We start from the raw sequence: 15,399 nt of genomic DNA on the forward strand, positions 1-15,399 counted from the left end.
TTTCGCATAACTAGAACAATCTGATTTTGTTGGGCTCAATTCGCGTGGCTGTAGCCGTGGCCCGTATCTACCGTATCTGCGGTATTGCCTCGAAGCTCAATTAATAGGTAACTAGTTTTACTGGTAAGATCCATTGTCGAGTTAACTGCTGAATATGGCGAATAACCTAATATCGCCGATATCTTTAGAGCCAGCCCTACGAGTTGTCGGGTTGCTGGAGGTGTGGAGAATTAGAAAGAGGGAAAAAAAAACTACATATAGGTATCGCTGCTTTTACTTGAGTTGCGCGGTACCTAGGTACGCGGAATACATGTGGTACTTCTGTGACCTTGTCCGTTCTGCTTCGGTACTATGTAGACAGCAAAATTCGGGCAAAATTAGGGAACTCCGCCTATGCTTCTACAACTTGAATGGAAATATCGCGTAAATACATACTATGTATCGTAAAGCCTAGGAGCAGCTGTTCAAAGATCCCTGCGACCATGCTGCCCAGTGCCAGCTAGTGTATCTGAATATGTAATCAAGTAGGTACTTTAGCTAGGTACTTTAGCTACTTGCATGTAGTTACTTTCTATAAACTCCATTTTCTATTTTCTATTTTCTACTTTCTGCTTTCTACTTTCCACACCCTCCCCAAGAAGAATTCTATCTAAACCCCCTCCCCCCTCCCCCCGCCCCCTGCTCCCTGAACCCTTGCTCACTCGTGCGAGTATTTGTTTTTTTACCGTACTCCAGCCCATGGATCGCCCGCTACTTCTTCCTTCAGATTGAGGCGCTGCTCTGCCCTTCTCGCATTGGCCCCAGAAGAGACTTCACTACCCCCCCAACTTCCAACTCGACGTTGTATCGAAAGAGCGGAATGCATCAGGTGCATCGCAATCAGATGCCTGTCGAAGGTTAGCACCCATGCTCGAAGATGCGTACCTCTGTATACAACACGTACTTACGTATTTACGTATTCACGTACCTGATGTACCTATCTACGTACATGCCCACACATGTAATGTATCTAGGCTTTTCAGGTACTCACATTGCTGAGGCCTGCCTTGTCAGATGCATGGGGGACGGGGGGGGGGCTACAATCCTCTCTATCTCGAACACGGCTTCTATGGACCATGGCTGAAAGGACTACTACTTCTACTACTTCTATATATTTGATTCCTTCCTCCCGCTTCAGAAAGTTCATGTGTCCCACCATCTCGGTTCGACAACAACTTAGTTTTGAAGTAATCAACATCGGGCTACCGTCGAAGCTTAACCGTCTCATCTCACACACTATCTATCACTTATTCAACGTCGTCATATAGTAATATCACAGTCGGCTACGGGATATATAGACTTAGCAATGTCAATGTACGCTATGCCGCAACACCAATACGCATATCCACCAGCGCCGGCGCCGAGGCAGTACTCGGCGCACGGGACCAGCAGCGCATTCTCCAGCTCGGCCAACCCTGATGAGGATTGGACCAAGATATCGGACCTTGCCGAACGCAGGAGGATACAGAACCGAATTGCCCAACGTAACTACCGTAGGTTATGACCAGATTCACTTGTTCTTAGCAATGACGGAGTAGCCTAACAGTTTCTCTAGGCAAGAAGCTCAAGAGGCGTCTGGAAGACCTCGAGAGGCGCGCCGGTACCTCGGACGACGCATCTTCTCCTACGGGAAGTGACAAGCAGTCGCAGTCGCAGTCGCAGTCTGGCAGCACCCGGAATACCAAGAAAACAAACTCTTCCAAGACACAGAAGCCCAGCGCAGCTCCGCACAAGGCCGTACAGCCCCAATTCACGCCTCCAATGAACCATGACGACGAGATAATATTTAGCCAGGCGTATGATGACCGAGAGCGGTCTCACACGCCCCCGTTCATGCCCTACTCATCGTATCCTCCGCCCGACGAGATGGCTCTACCTCCGTACAACTCGGCCCAGCCTTACCACCACCCAATTACTACCGGCGAAGGCTATCCCAGTTACATAGCTACGACCGTCCCCTGCACGCTTCCTCCCATGACGCACTTCCACGATGCTATCAAGAGGGAAACATACCCAGAGGAATCCATGTCTCCGTACATGAACTACGGCTTTGTACCCGGGATGGAAGTTCACGGCCAAAACTCGTACGACCACTCCAACCCTCATGTGAGTCATGTGCGCGCTTACTCCCGCCGAGAACCCCGTAGCTGATCGGTGTTGCTAGACTCCACCGCTTTCACACTCGTACGAACACTCGGCAAACTGCTCAGAGTCCGGTTATGACTACCCGACAACACCTCTCTCGATGCCAGGGTCTCCCGGCCTCGGGCAACATCGCTAATAGCTCATAGCTAGCTAGCTAGGGTGATGGGAATGATGACGGGAGAATGATGATGGGAAGCACGAATGCATGGGACGAGAATAGGGAAATATGGACGGATGGACGAATGGACTATGATTTTATCTTGGACGTGGCTGGGGGCCGGGGCAAGATATCTTACGTGGAGACGAAGGGCTCGTCTCTATGGTGCATATAAGTTGGTTTAGGGATATCCAGGTGCAGCACGGTGTTATTTTGACGGGATTTTCACATGACCTTAGATATACACAAAGGGCTCTCTCGAGCTTAAGGAAGATTATTGGCGAACGGAAGGAGATTGGCATCAACATGTCAGTTTACTATGTAGGAAATGCAAATATTTCTTCATATTTGGTATTTCTGGAGTTTCCATTGCTACCTTAATTCGTCTCCCTTTTAAGTTACGACGGGTTAGGCTGTAGACGATAAGCCATATAAGAGGTGTTAGAAGCTATTCGGAGTTTATTGAGCAGAGGTGACAATAAATCTGGGCGATCTTTTTTTTTTTTTTTCTATCTCAGGTCGCATCCGCCTAGACGATGCGCGGCACAGTTTACCACTTCACTGCGACCATTGCTGCAACTTGTTATCCACCATCCCCCGTCAGCTGTACGACGTAATCATACAGCTCGTGGCCCGAGCCAGGGTGTTAGCTCCGAGTGTTTTTACGCGCGTTTCCAAACCTCGCGCATTGCAACGTCCGCGTCGGATTCTAGTTTTATCGGGACCGGTTCCCGTCAAAGGTAAGGTACCTATAAAAGGAAGGTACCTAAGGTATAAAAGAAAAGTTGTTTGTTAGATTTTTAAATTCCAATTTTCAATTCTACCTAATAACCTACAGGTTCCTTGGATTACCTTCAGTACCTCCTAATTAACTTACTACTAGGTACTACCTAGTACTTAACAACTCTATACGGTGGGTATTTGCAATGATTACATAAATTGCATTATGATGTAACCACCTAAATTCCATACCTAATGTAACCGTTACTACATACCTTAATGCTTAGGTATGCTATCTTACACTACCTCCTACCTGGTACCTAAGTAAGATAGTAGAGGTATATACAATTTCATACGTTTATACATACCTACCTATACATATCTTAATTAGGCAAAGTTGTACGAACCAGGTAATACAATGCCTACCTAACGTTGTAGCATACTTATTTTAATATAATTATTCTTTTCTTTTCACCCTTCATCCGTACTTACGTTCCTCGGCTCTAACACCTACATACAACTCGGCTAAAGGCTACCTCCGCGAAACGAGAAAATACCAAGGAAAAGCGAGAAGCTATCTTAGGTAGTAGATAACGTACGCTGCGCTACGTACGCTACGTGAAGTGCTAACCTTGCCGCATTGGTATAACCACTACCCAGATCCAGATTAGGTTGTGAGACAAAAGTCCACCTAGGCTTAAGACGACGACGACGGTGTTGTGCACTGACCTCGTTCTTGAGCCCCAGTGTAATGACGACCGGTCATTAGCTCACGATTGCTTGTCGTTGCGGCTTTAAAGCGTCGAAAGTTTTGTCTAGGTGGGTTTGGTTAAGAAACACCACGTCCCTTTCTTTACCTATAGCTTATATATATATAACGAAGAGAAGAAGCCGATAGTGATGGATGAGCATCCTAATAAATTCTACCTTTTCGGGGGATATACGTAAGTTGTCGGTGCCAGGCGGCATACCTCTTATATACCCCCCTCTCCCCCCCTTCTCCCCCTTTTCTCAATTCATACTGACGCTCGTAAATAGGTTATGGAACGAGCACGCCTGGAGCCCATCTGATGACCGGGTGCGCGGCGGTAAAAGCCGTAGCTTGTTGGTATGTTCTGCCGACTCCGCCGTAGCTACCTTCAGCGGGGACCTGGATATCACAGCGCTCGGCGGCGCCGGGTTTGCGTCCCAGCGGACGGTCGATCCGCAGTCTTGGGACCTGCTCGTATACCAAGGCCTGAGCCTCGGCGTAGCTAAGAGCGACGGCAAGAAGTACACGCTCGTCCTCAAAGATGACACCCCGCCCAAGCGCCCGGACGGCAGGGAGGAGAGCACCGTCAGTTGGGAGTACGACTTTGTGCCCGGCAGCGAGACCGAGGTGACGGCCTCCTGGGCTGACTTCAAACCCACCTATCGAGGGAAACCGAAGCCGGATGCTGCACCTTTGCGGTTGGATCATATCAAACGGATAAGCATCATGATGAGAAGGTTCGTGCCGTGCCCATACACCCACCCTCTCTTTTTCTTTTTCTTTTTTTTCCCTGACGTTTTATTTTCGACTTGCATTGCTAAGTACCTACTACACTGGTAGCTTCTTTGGCGAACAGCAGGGCCCCTTTAGGCTGGATCTCAACTATATCGCAGCCATCAGAGCCGAGAGCATGTCAGAAGATTAAGGCGTAAGGCACGATCCTTAGAAGGAGGTTGAATTCTAGACGCGATAATGGTGAAGAGCGAAGATAGTTGACAGGGCTGTCCGGTGTGCTGTTTCACTTCACAAGGGGGGTCTTAGATAGAGCTTAGGATATATGATGCTACACTATTCCTTGGTTTTCCATAATAAGAGGAGAACGTCATCCCTCCAAGCAACTTCCATGAGAGTTAATGTGCCAGTCTATGCTAGATCCCTGTATGCATTAAGGCAGACTATCATCCAATCTAGAACACCCTTTCTTTAGACCGTATTCTGCCGTCAATGAGCAGTAGGCAATAGAGCCTCGAGTAAGTAAAACTGCAGATTGCTTCCATCTTTCGGTAGTCAAAGATAGTGTGGGGGTGTGACGCCTTACGGATATATTCGTCTAGATTCGCTCACCAGCTACCCTGCGAATCCTTTCGACCCAGCTGATCCGTTAAAGGCGTCTGGCGTGCTACGCCATTCCTAACCTATTGGTTCGGCTAGCTAACAAAAATTGATAAAAGGACGCAATCGAAATTTCCAATACCCCAAGCAGCAGCCTGCAGATCTTTCACAGCAAGAAAGTTTGGGATTCCCTGAGCCCTACGCAAAAGTTCCTTGGTAAGAAGGGAGAGCCTTCTCAGTCTAGATCCTGCAGGTGCCCGCATATGGATAATATGCATTATTGTCGGCAGGGTCTGCTGGGAGTGGCAACGGCCTTATAAGCCTAATGTCCCGAACGTTAGCATGCCATTCTTTAGCACTGCTATAGTGACACGGCACATTCAAACTAAGGGACTCGGAGCTTACTCGCGAATGCATGTCTTGCGTCTTGAGAACAGTCATATGACCGTCAAAGGGGGGTTGATAACGCCGAGGTCGACCTCTTAGTCTCTGCCATAGCTATCGAGGTGGAATTATCTCTTTTCTTCCTATCCTGCCTTACTACTACCACGCCGCACCTACTATGTAGGTACCTAGGCTCTTGTTGATATCTATCTAGGACAGTGTACGGGGGCTAGGTGGGGATGAATTAGCAACTAGCTGGGACGGCGACAAAGCCGGCAGATACCCAACGTTAGGTGCAGACCGTTGGGCTGACCAGGAACGGAAGCTTGCTCGCGTTGAGACGAGCCCGGTCTCTACAGGTTGCCACACGCGCACGTCTACATGCATGACCTTACCTGCACCAAGGGTATACACAGCTAAGGTTCTTACCGTGCCAAATCCACATGGAAAGTGACAGCGGAACTGGGGGCTGTTCCGCTGGGGTCAGGAGGCTGTGAGGTTCGTTAAGGTAGATGTAGCCGATCAAACGAGCTACATTAGCTACCTAGGTAGGCAGCTAACCCGTTTGCAGGCAAGCTTTCAGTACCGAGTTCCCACCGCGGCTGGAGCAAGCGTGCGTACGTTCCCTTAAATAACTGGCGAATGCGAGTCCTAGGACCTTCGGCATGTCTCTTCCGCTCGTGCAGGCTTTTTAGGGGGTGGATGGTAAATGGTGGATGGTGGATTACCTGTCTGAAATACACACGGTACATGCTGCTGGCTCGCTTCACGTTCAACTTGATTGATACATACACAACTGGGGGGTCAAACTCGCATCTACCCAACCAATATCGACGCAGTCGAGTTACCCTATGTACCTAGGCGAAGGAAAGGGGGGGTGGAGAGGAAAAGGGGAATGGGGAGAAAGAGGCGAAAGCTAACCCGATCCTTGCAAGCAATTCTTTTCACCCAAGAACCGGCTTCGTGAGCTTCAGAAACGTGCGGGCCAGCTTCCTGGGCCTGGCTTACGCACAAAAAAATACACGTATTAGATAAGAGGGATCTGCCATTCCTCGAACCCATCCATCCAGGTTCAATGGATCCGTGTCGATATAGAAAGTGCTGAGTAAGACCACGAGAAACTCGTGCCCCCTCCCCCATGCATAGCATACCTTAGGTACCTAGATAGGTATAAGAGTAGTAGTATATCCCATTGTAACCCTCCTTCTGTCTCCAGACAAGTGAATTCGTGGGGTTTTGCAAGAACGGTTGGTTTACTTGTCGATGGAGTCAACAGGTAGAAGCTCTTTTTTCTTTTTTTCTTTTTTCATCTCGCTTTCGGATACGAGTAGACGTGTAGAGATGATCCACTTGTAGGCACCCAGATGGGGTTACGAGGCGCGAAGGTATCTGTTGAATATCGGAAAAGGGGTTCCGAGTAGCCTTTGCTACGGTAGCGCACGGGGCTCGAATGCCTATACATAACTGGTTTCCACGTACCGGATCACCGGGATGTCAGCAATCCTTCAGGTACCTAGGAGGTAGGTAGGTAATCTACCTACCGTACGGAATACATACATTAGGTACGTACCTAGCATAGGTAGGTATAAATAAGATCTAAAGTTGAATTGAGGTCGTTTCCCGGACGGTTCTTATGTAGCAGTAAGGCGCAGATACGTCTAATCATCTAGCCTCGAAGCCGCAAGAATATCCCAAGCCCTTAAAGGTTATGGATTGATTTCATTAGGCACAAGATCACAAGAATACCTCCTGTTAAGAAAGCAGCTCTTGCAAGGGCAATGCTTGGGTTGAGTGAGCAAGCCTAGCTTGAGTCGGGTTTGGCAACCATGGGAATGGTATTCTCTAGAGAGCTAGCTATATACAGGTACACCTAACCTAGGCTAGGTACCTAAGGTTAAATACCATGATGTTTACATATATCATCGAGCCTTTGCTCTCGTCGTGGTATGTCTCCGTTCTAACATATGCCAGATGTACGCGTGCTAACCAAGGATATAGAGCATCTTAACTTGGGTGGTAAATGATACATGGGCGATGTGGCTAATAGCTCTCGCATGGCATGAATTATATACTATTTTGGTATTTTCGGCGCTTCCGAAAGGCGCCCTCGAATGCATAAATAAAAGCTGCCCCAGCCCTTTTAGTTCCTATTCTGTCACTTCCAACGACGCGCCGACATTTGCTCCTACTCTGTCCATTCTACCATTAAAGGACCGTAAGCATAATTCCGTGTTTCCCTGAACGCCCCGAAGCTTTTGAGGCCGGTCCTTATCCCTCATGAATTGCACCGAACCCGCACATGATGACAAAACAACCCAATTATAAATGTAACGAGGTAATCATGTTAGTATAATATATAAGTGCCAAAGGCCACTTCTGGTCAATGATCGTCAACATCGTCAATACGTGGCTTCCGCTACCAAAACCGAGATAGACAAACTTTTATAAAGCTAAGCTCTCTGGCAATTACCTCTCGAATACAAAACCGAAATCAGTCAGGGAGGGGAACCCTACGCAACATCCGAGTCGATGGCAGCAGGAATTGGTGTCGCTATGACATCCGTTTCGGTTGAGAAGTCAGTTGATACATCATGGTCGTCATCGCTTTCGCTCACTGTAAATTAGGTTAGCTCTCGTTTCATAATATATCTGAGCACCGCTCGAGTTAGATGCTGCTCGACGCCTGATATGTAAAACTTTGGCCAGAAACGCCTTGCGCGACCTAATAACAACCAAATAAAAGGTACCTGATAGATTAGAGAGGGATAACACTTACTACTACCATAGCCGGTATCTGTGTCGATACCCATCCCCACAACACCGCGGGTTACAGTCAAGCATCGTTCAATCATTTGATGCCGGACTTCTGGCTCGAGCCCACAATCTTTCCCAGTCCATATCCGTAGTGTACCTGAAAGACGCTCTAGGGTGTCGGCGCACGCTTCCGCAGCAAATTCATGGCTAGCAAGCCGGTCCATTAATTTGAAGGTAGCGGTGTAACCGAGCAATCCCATATCATTTATTGGGTGGATTTGGTCAATTACACCGTAGATATCAACTGGCTCCTCAGGTGGGGAGAATTTTTGAAGGTGTGCGATAGCCATCGCGCATAAAAGAGAAGTACGCATCTCGGTAGTCATAACAAGTGAAGACGGGAGCACCTTAATAGGAGTAGGTGATGATGGCGCAGTGCGGGTAGGGCTGCCTGGGGAACTACTAGAAGAGAGAACCGGTGTCACTGGCCCAATGGCTTGCAATGCAGCCATAATGTTGATATTTCGTTTCTCCTCAAAGAGCAGCGCACGTGCGACTAAAGCACGGTTTTGAGCAATAGATCCAATCGGGGCGGTCCTAATCGCCAGAGACACATCGTCCTCGACTTGTTGGATCGTATCCGCTTCGTCCTCTTGCGCTAGAAGGCTATTTGTAAGAGCGTTTTGCAATGTCATATTTGACCACCAGGCCGCAACAGCGTCCATCGGCGAGCGGACTGCCAAATCATCTACTACAGTATCTATACCGTCAATGATTCCGATAGCATTATAATCGGTAGGTCGGTTCCAGGCTAGATTATGGGCCCTTTGAACGATATTCGGATTCAAGACTACATCACAGTCCTGCTCAAGCAAAGCAGCTAAGTGGTCGGGTAACTCGTCATCAGATTGCTCCTGGCCACCGCGGCGAAGCTGCGTAAGGAGTCTATGTAGTTGTTTCGCTTCGTTCCATTTGGATCGAGCCAATTTTGATGCAAAGGTATTGAATATGCCAAGCTGTATGCCAGAGAGGCCAACTTCCCACAACAGAACTCGGATGTGGAGCGCCTTAAGCATCAATCGAAGTGGAGTAGTGGGAAGAGTTCCAGAAGCAAGCAGGGTTAGAGTAAGTCGGCTCTTGCTGATCTCGACATCTCCTCCAGCCAACTGAGCATCTAGGGCTATTGCCCATGCTTTAACACGGGCAAGCTCTTCGTCTTCCGTCAGACCTGTTAACATCTGATAACCATGAATGCCGATCAGATTTCTGAGGCTCAGCTTCAGTGTTTTGAGACCAAGCGCGGCAGCCTCGAGGAAGAAATTGTGCCGTGGAACCCAGACTGTCTGGATGGCTGTGAGCCATGCTTGACGACGGACGTGGATAGGTGATGCCAAAGACGGTACCGCTTTTAGTGAAGCCTGTTTTTGTTGTTTGGAGCCCTGCACGCTTGATGGTCTGCGCTCCATGAGTGAGGGAAAGACAGCCCACCAAATACTACAAAGTAACAATGCAACCCTGATAGAATATAATACCTGCGCGCCCTGAACATGATAGCCCATGAAGTCGATATTTAATGAGGATGTAAGTAAGCCGAGGAGGTGTATGGGAACAGCAAAGAGGCCGCGTCCTTCTGGCGTCTCGTTGTTTTGCTCATTCTCCCGAACAGCCTCAAGAAGCATCAATCCGGCCAGGGAGCCGACCATCAATTTTCCAAAATAGGGGCCAGCATTCTGCCAACCCCTTGCTTGCATGTGATGTTGCTGTTGGATCTGCTGTTGGCGTATCAAATTAGGATTGGGGTTGCCGCCGAAAGGCCTTGGTGGCACCGGATACGGCTGACCTGTCGCCAGCTGGGCAGCAATGATACGCTTCATATCATCAGGTACCTGTATCATACCCTGTGGGTCGGCCTGGCTTGACGTGCCCATGGCCGGGTTCGCGTATCCATTAGACTCTTGTGAGTATTGTATGGGCGTGGAAGGCGTTGTTTGCTGTAAAGGACTGACTGCGCCGTTCATCGCACCGGCCATGAAGAGCTTCTCGAAGGCAGCAATCCGCTGCTGCATGGCCGAGTTCTCATCGACGAGTCGAAGGTTTCTTTTCTCCAGATGCCGAATATACTCGGTAGCTTTGCTTAGAACCTATAGTACAAAGTTTAGTGCTTACAATGCTTGCTATGTGAAAAACTGGGATGGACGAACCGTGGCTTTATTGAGCTTGTGCGCGGGCGTCAAGCCATGCAACTCTTCTCTGTCTTCAGTGGTATCCTCGCCCCTCGCGCTCTTCGACATGATACGTAGACTTGGTACACTATCTCTCAGAGCTGCTATCTTATCATTGAGATTAGTGCGGTATCTTTTCTCGATCATGTTGTGAGCCGTCTTTTTCACTGGCTGGTGGCTATCAAGATCGTCGTCGTCGTCATCGTCAAGCTCTACCGACGACTTTCGCTTGCGACTATTTGACTTGGAGGAGAGGCTCTGACCCTCGGGCGAGGATATGGAGGATGACTTGTACACCGGGCCGACAGAATCGGGACTGGCTTCGCTCTTGGGAGAACGGTAGTGAAGTTGGGCTGGCATGGCAATATTCTGCAGTTTTTGGCGCTGCTCTTCAGTAAGGCTCCTTGAACCGACGCCGTTCGGTCGGATCTGCAGCGTTGTCGTATTCACCATCGGACCTACGGTCGGCAGTGGATTCGACGGACCGGGTGGCATAGAGGACGGAGCCATGGCAGCAGGCAGTTGTTGCTGTTGTTGCTGCTGCTGTTGCGGCGGCGGCGGCGGCGGCTGCGGAGCGAGGCCATGATCTAGTTCGGGCTGCTGGCCTATATTCCACTCGTCTTGGTAAAATCCATTAGTATCATAATTGTCGTAGGGAGGTGTGTCTTGGAAGGCCCAATTAGGCTCAGTATAGAATTGCTGATTGCTGGTGCTGGAGTCGGTCAGCGTTGCGTCCCCATTACTTGGATTATTGCTATCTTGGTAATACGGGCCGTTTGGGTCGTCAAGACCAAAGAGATCAGAAGGCTCTTGCTGGTCCGTCATGGTGGCACTGGTACTGGTACGATCATAAGATGCAGGTGTGGTTCGACATCAGCAGGCACCACAGCAAGTCCTTCAGCCGCTCTTGTCCAGGTCAAGACAAGCGAAAGGAGGGGGTTTGCATATGGCGGGAAATGACCAGGGGGGTATTGTCGTTGGGATGATCTGATCGTACGGCCTGGAATAGTATAGTGCCCGTCTGGCACCGAGGGATGAATATGAAAAGGGGTCGGTTGGTTGGCTCACGCAATTGATCTTGAGGGTATATAAAGCCTGGATGGGGAAGGCGACAAAAATGATGTAGACAGTGGACTGTAGACACAGGGGAAACTTTCTTGTTCGACGAAAGATTGTTGTTCGGGGTTGAAACGGGACAAGCAAGAATGCGGAAATGCAAAATGGGAAAAGACGGGAAAAGCTTGCTTTGCGACGCCAAGGCCCCCGTTATTATTATTAAGAAGAAGAAAAAAACAAGCACTTTAAGAGGGGGGGGGGGGAATAAAATCTACCCAAGGTTATTAAGGTAGGTAAGTACCAAGGTTAGGTAGGCGGTAGGCCAAGTAGAAGGTAGGTTAACTGGTACGCGAGGTTTCTGGTATGGTTGTCTAGAGTGGACGTCTTTTGATTTCTGCTAAACCAACGTCCTTCGTTGCCCTTCTTCCACTGTAACCCCCGCAAAGGAAATAGCTTAAAGTAAGGCGAGGTATTAGATTATCTTTTATCTTATTACCTTGGAACTCGAACCAGTGTTGGTGGGCAACTCCTGTCGCACGCACACGACAAGATTAGAGATTTGCTTTTTCCGAGATCTTAGGATCCGATAGGGCGGGCGTGTTGACAAGGCGCGAAAAAAATCCTATTGCGAGAATGGAAAAAGAAAAAAAAACGGGGGATTTCTCGATGGAGGCTTGGAAGAATCATACGATGGACGGGAGGATTGATGGGAAATATGTACCTAGCGTACTAATGTATATAGCTGTAGCGACAGTACAGTACCTTGTAGCGAGGTCCAATTGTACCTAAGTAAAATCGATCGGGCTTAATCGAGACGCTTGGACCCTCCAAACGGGTCTTGCCTTCCTTCACAAACCCGGCTGAACCTGGCTGAACCTGCTTTGGAAGATCTTCGGCCTGCTCTATTGGTGGGGACTTATGGGAAACTGTGGGACTACGTGTCACTAGCCACTGGTAAGTCTCGAAGTAAATAAGTGAATCAGCCACTTTCCGTAGGTTCTTTCCTCATTTTGGTATAGCGGCTACCGACCCTATAAGAATTGTGTAACGAATACAAATTACGCCCGTAGGTACCGCTACCTACCTAGGTACATGCAATTACGTACACAACATACAGAGGCCCTTGTGACGACCTGATGAGGTAAGATACGTAGAATTAACATAGCTTGACCTTGTTATCAACGGGTGGCTGCTCACGATTTTTTAGTGAATATTAAAGATCATATTATTTCTATTGATTAATAGTCCGAGTTTTTGGTACAACTTCAAAATCAGGTTATCAGCGAAACAAGGCAAGTCGTCCCAGGCGTCGCCATAGATAATATAATGAAGTGCTTGAGAACCGCTTAGAATCCGTCAATCAACTGCCAGGTTTAACTCCCCTTCCCCCCTTTAAAGGCTGACTCCTACGTTCGTACGATAGGCAATTTAAACATACACCTAATATACTATAGGTATCACAAAATACCAAGCAGGTGTCATAACAAGGCTAGAATACTAAGACGGAATACTACATATAGCCAGGCGGCCATAATCAACCAAGCGCAGACACCGCTGAATCAAACACACAGCTGGAACTATGATGTCAAGTTATAGACTGAGTCTTTCGATTCCAAAAGTGGTATATAGAACGGTAAGCAAATGCTTTAAATAGAAAAATAGATAGCCCTCTCTACGCCACTCATTAGATTTTTGAACCGTAAACAGTCCATCCAAGACGCCAAAACAATACACCTAGACTATTGTCAACCCGTATCATACCAATCCCATCCAAACATTTCATTAAGATCCCACCAAATACGTATCTACCACACTTCGTCGTCACCCTTAACCATTTCCATGGTTGGTGTCTTGGGCTGAAGTTGCTTCATCCTCTTCCGATCTGCCTTAGTAACCAATGACGGCGTGATAGGAACTACAGGCGAGAATGGCTGATACGGTGAGTAGGGTACTGGCGCGCCGGTCCATGGTGTCCGAAGTCCCGAAGGTGACAGAGGGAGCGTCCTTTCGAACGTCGTCTGCTTGGTGGTTTGTGCAGACGGTGAGCTGAGCGAAGGCTCGTAAGCCCGCAGCGGAAGAGCGCCGCCAGTTCGGATGGCTGAAGGTGCATTCGGTCGCGAGAAGGACCGTTGCTCCGGTCCGGGTGAAGTCGGGAATGTCGCCCCGGGTTTCGGAGATGCAGGAAGAGAAGGGAAACGGTTGACACCGGGTTTCGGCGACGAAGGTAGGCCGACGAGAGGCGCGGTAGACCGTTCTGAAACTGCTGACACCGGATCGGGTTCGGTGTACTGTGAATTGCTTCGCAGATGACCAAGCCGTTCGTCAATGCTTTGCGTACTCTCCGGGGAAATATCCGGGGGAGTGATGGGGGCTACTGGTCCGTGCTGCCTGCTTGCCCGTATATATGGGGCCTGGTCTGTCGGAACTGGGGGCGGAGATGCTGGTGTATAATAACGAGGGGGAATTGCTCTTAATTCCTCCTCCTGGCGTGGAAAGGTGCCCGATACAGGCGTCATAATCGGAGACGATATACTAATGCCTTTAACATTCTTCTTTCGAGGCGATTTGAAAGCGGATAAGATGGAAGACGCTCGGGACTGTGGCTTTTCTGCATCAGAAGCAAGATCAAGGCTCGCGGGCTTGTTTTTGCCTCTCTTCAATATCCCCTGCTTTGGAGTTTGCTGCTGGGAGAGAGGTGCGGGTGGCTGGTCCAAGGTAACGCCTGCTTCCTTCGCGGCTTCCTGCTCTAGTACGAGCTTGTACATTTCTTCTAGCTGCTGTTGCGCCATCTCGCGATCTGCTGCGACGACTCGGGGATCAACCAAAGGGTTCACGCCGAGTGTGCTAGTAGAATAAAGCGAAGGGACAATGTAAGGGCTCGATGGGCTTATCGGGCTCCTTCCACTTAAAGGTGTTGGTGGCGTTGGGTAAGAAAAGTTCTTAACAGGCGACTTGGGTGGATCGAGATCGTACTGAGGCTGACCGCCAGCTTGTCCCGGTGGTAAGAAAGCGAATTGGTATGGGAATTGGCCCTCTAGGTCCTCCTCTCCTGCTGTAAGATGCTCACGGCGCTTCTTCGCTAGGAGAAGTATAAGAGCAGCGACTACAACGAGCGAAAAGGCATACGATCCGACTATGCCACCAATCTGGGCCGGGAGGTAAGATGTACTCCGAAGGGCTCCAGCCGAAAGGGGAGGGCCTTGTTCAGGCGTTGGTGCTGGATCAAAATAGTTGCTTTGGAGGTCTTGTATCACGGAAGCAGAACAAAAAGGAGCGAACGTTGGGAAAAGAAGAAGCAAAACAAAGTGAAGCGAGGACGGCGTGCTATAAAGCCCTAGTTGCATGGTGTGTGACCCAGATCGTCGTGAGAGATACTGTATCCCGAACTCCTTAGTCAAACCTCCTGGCGGATCTGTCGAAACACGTTCTGATGGAAATCCGACAAGGTAGGACGTAAAGTCGGGAGGACAAAGGGTATATAGCGGCTGGTGATGTTCGGCAGTGTGTCGAAGTGGGCCAAAATGTACGATGCTAAAGGAGCAGACAAGCGCTTTGGGTGTGAACTGGCCTCTCACTCGTCGGCCCCCTCCAAGCACTTGGCTCCATGCATGATAGCCCCCAGAAAAAGGGCCCAGTGAGGGTGACAGATTGCCATATTCATATCTGTAGAGGGCGGTGATCGATGCCGTTCTTCCAAATCTGGTTGGAGGAGGATAATGTAGCGACAGGGAATTTAAGCGCCGACGAATTAAGCCTTATAGCTGATTGGGTGCGGATTTCAGCGACATCACCAAACCACCCCACCATTCGACTCTTCTTCCCCTTGCGCTTGCTGCAGG

At 49.1% G+C, this 15,399-nt stretch overlaps 4 protein-coding genes across 4 annotated transcripts; 2 read left to right on the forward strand and 2 right to left on the reverse strand.

Moving 5' to 3' along the window:
• The first annotated feature begins 1,234 nt into the window (after nt 1-1,234).
• Nucleotides 1,235-2,412, forward strand: F4812DRAFT_4386 (uncharacterized protein). The gene is made up of 3 exons (XM_047935014.1): nt 1,235-1,532; nt 1,595-2,145; nt 2,204-2,412. Exons 1-3 carry the CDS (start codon nt 1,346-1,348, stop codon nt 2,318-2,320), a joined length of 855 nt encoding a protein of 284 aa, XP_047794557.1. The 5' UTR covers nt 1,235-1,345; the 3' UTR covers nt 2,321-2,412.
• Nucleotides 2,413-3,375: 963 nt separating this feature from the next.
• Nucleotides 3,376-4,988, forward strand: F4812DRAFT_4541 (NADH:ubiquinone oxidoreductase complex I intermediate-associated protein 30). The gene is made up of 7 exons (XM_047936580.1): nt 3,376-3,460; nt 3,593-3,644; nt 3,722-3,735; nt 3,809-3,880; nt 3,947-4,005; nt 4,100-4,549; nt 4,653-4,988. The coding sequence occupies exons 5-7, from the start codon at nt 3,962-3,964 to the stop codon at nt 4,735-4,737; spliced, it is 579 nt and encodes a 192-aa protein (XP_047794558.1). The 5' UTR covers nt 3,376-3,460; nt 3,593-3,644; nt 3,722-3,735; nt 3,809-3,880; nt 3,947-3,961; the 3' UTR covers nt 4,738-4,988.
• A 3,050-nt stretch (nt 4,989-8,038) lies between these two features.
• F4812DRAFT_454054 (uncharacterized protein) lies at nt 8,039-11,329 on the reverse strand (the record flags this gene model as incomplete). Its single annotated transcript, XM_047936574.1, has 3 exons — nt 8,039-8,142; nt 8,305-10,423; nt 10,484-11,329. 3 exons carry the CDS (start codon nt 11,327-11,329, stop codon nt 8,039-8,041), a joined length of 3,069 nt encoding a protein of 1,022 aa, XP_047794559.1.
• Nucleotides 11,330-13,365: 2,036 nt separating this feature from the next.
• On the reverse strand, nt 13,366-15,221 carry F4812DRAFT_448897 (uncharacterized protein; the record flags this gene model as incomplete). Its single annotated transcript, XM_047935909.1, has 3 exons — nt 13,366-14,728; nt 14,961-14,987; nt 15,136-15,221. The coding sequence occupies 3 exons, from the start codon at nt 15,219-15,221 to the stop codon at nt 13,366-13,368; spliced, it is 1,476 nt and encodes a 491-aa protein (XP_047794560.1).
• Between the last annotated feature and the right edge of the window lie 178 nt (nt 15,222-15,399).

This window comes from Daldinia caldariorum, assembly GCF_022478825.1.
Source record: "Daldinia caldariorum strain CBS 122874 unplaced genomic scaffold F4812scaffold_1, whole genome shotgun sequence".
Classification (NCBI taxonomy): Eukaryota; Fungi; Ascomycota; class Sordariomycetes; order Xylariales; family Hypoxylaceae; genus Daldinia; species Daldinia caldariorum.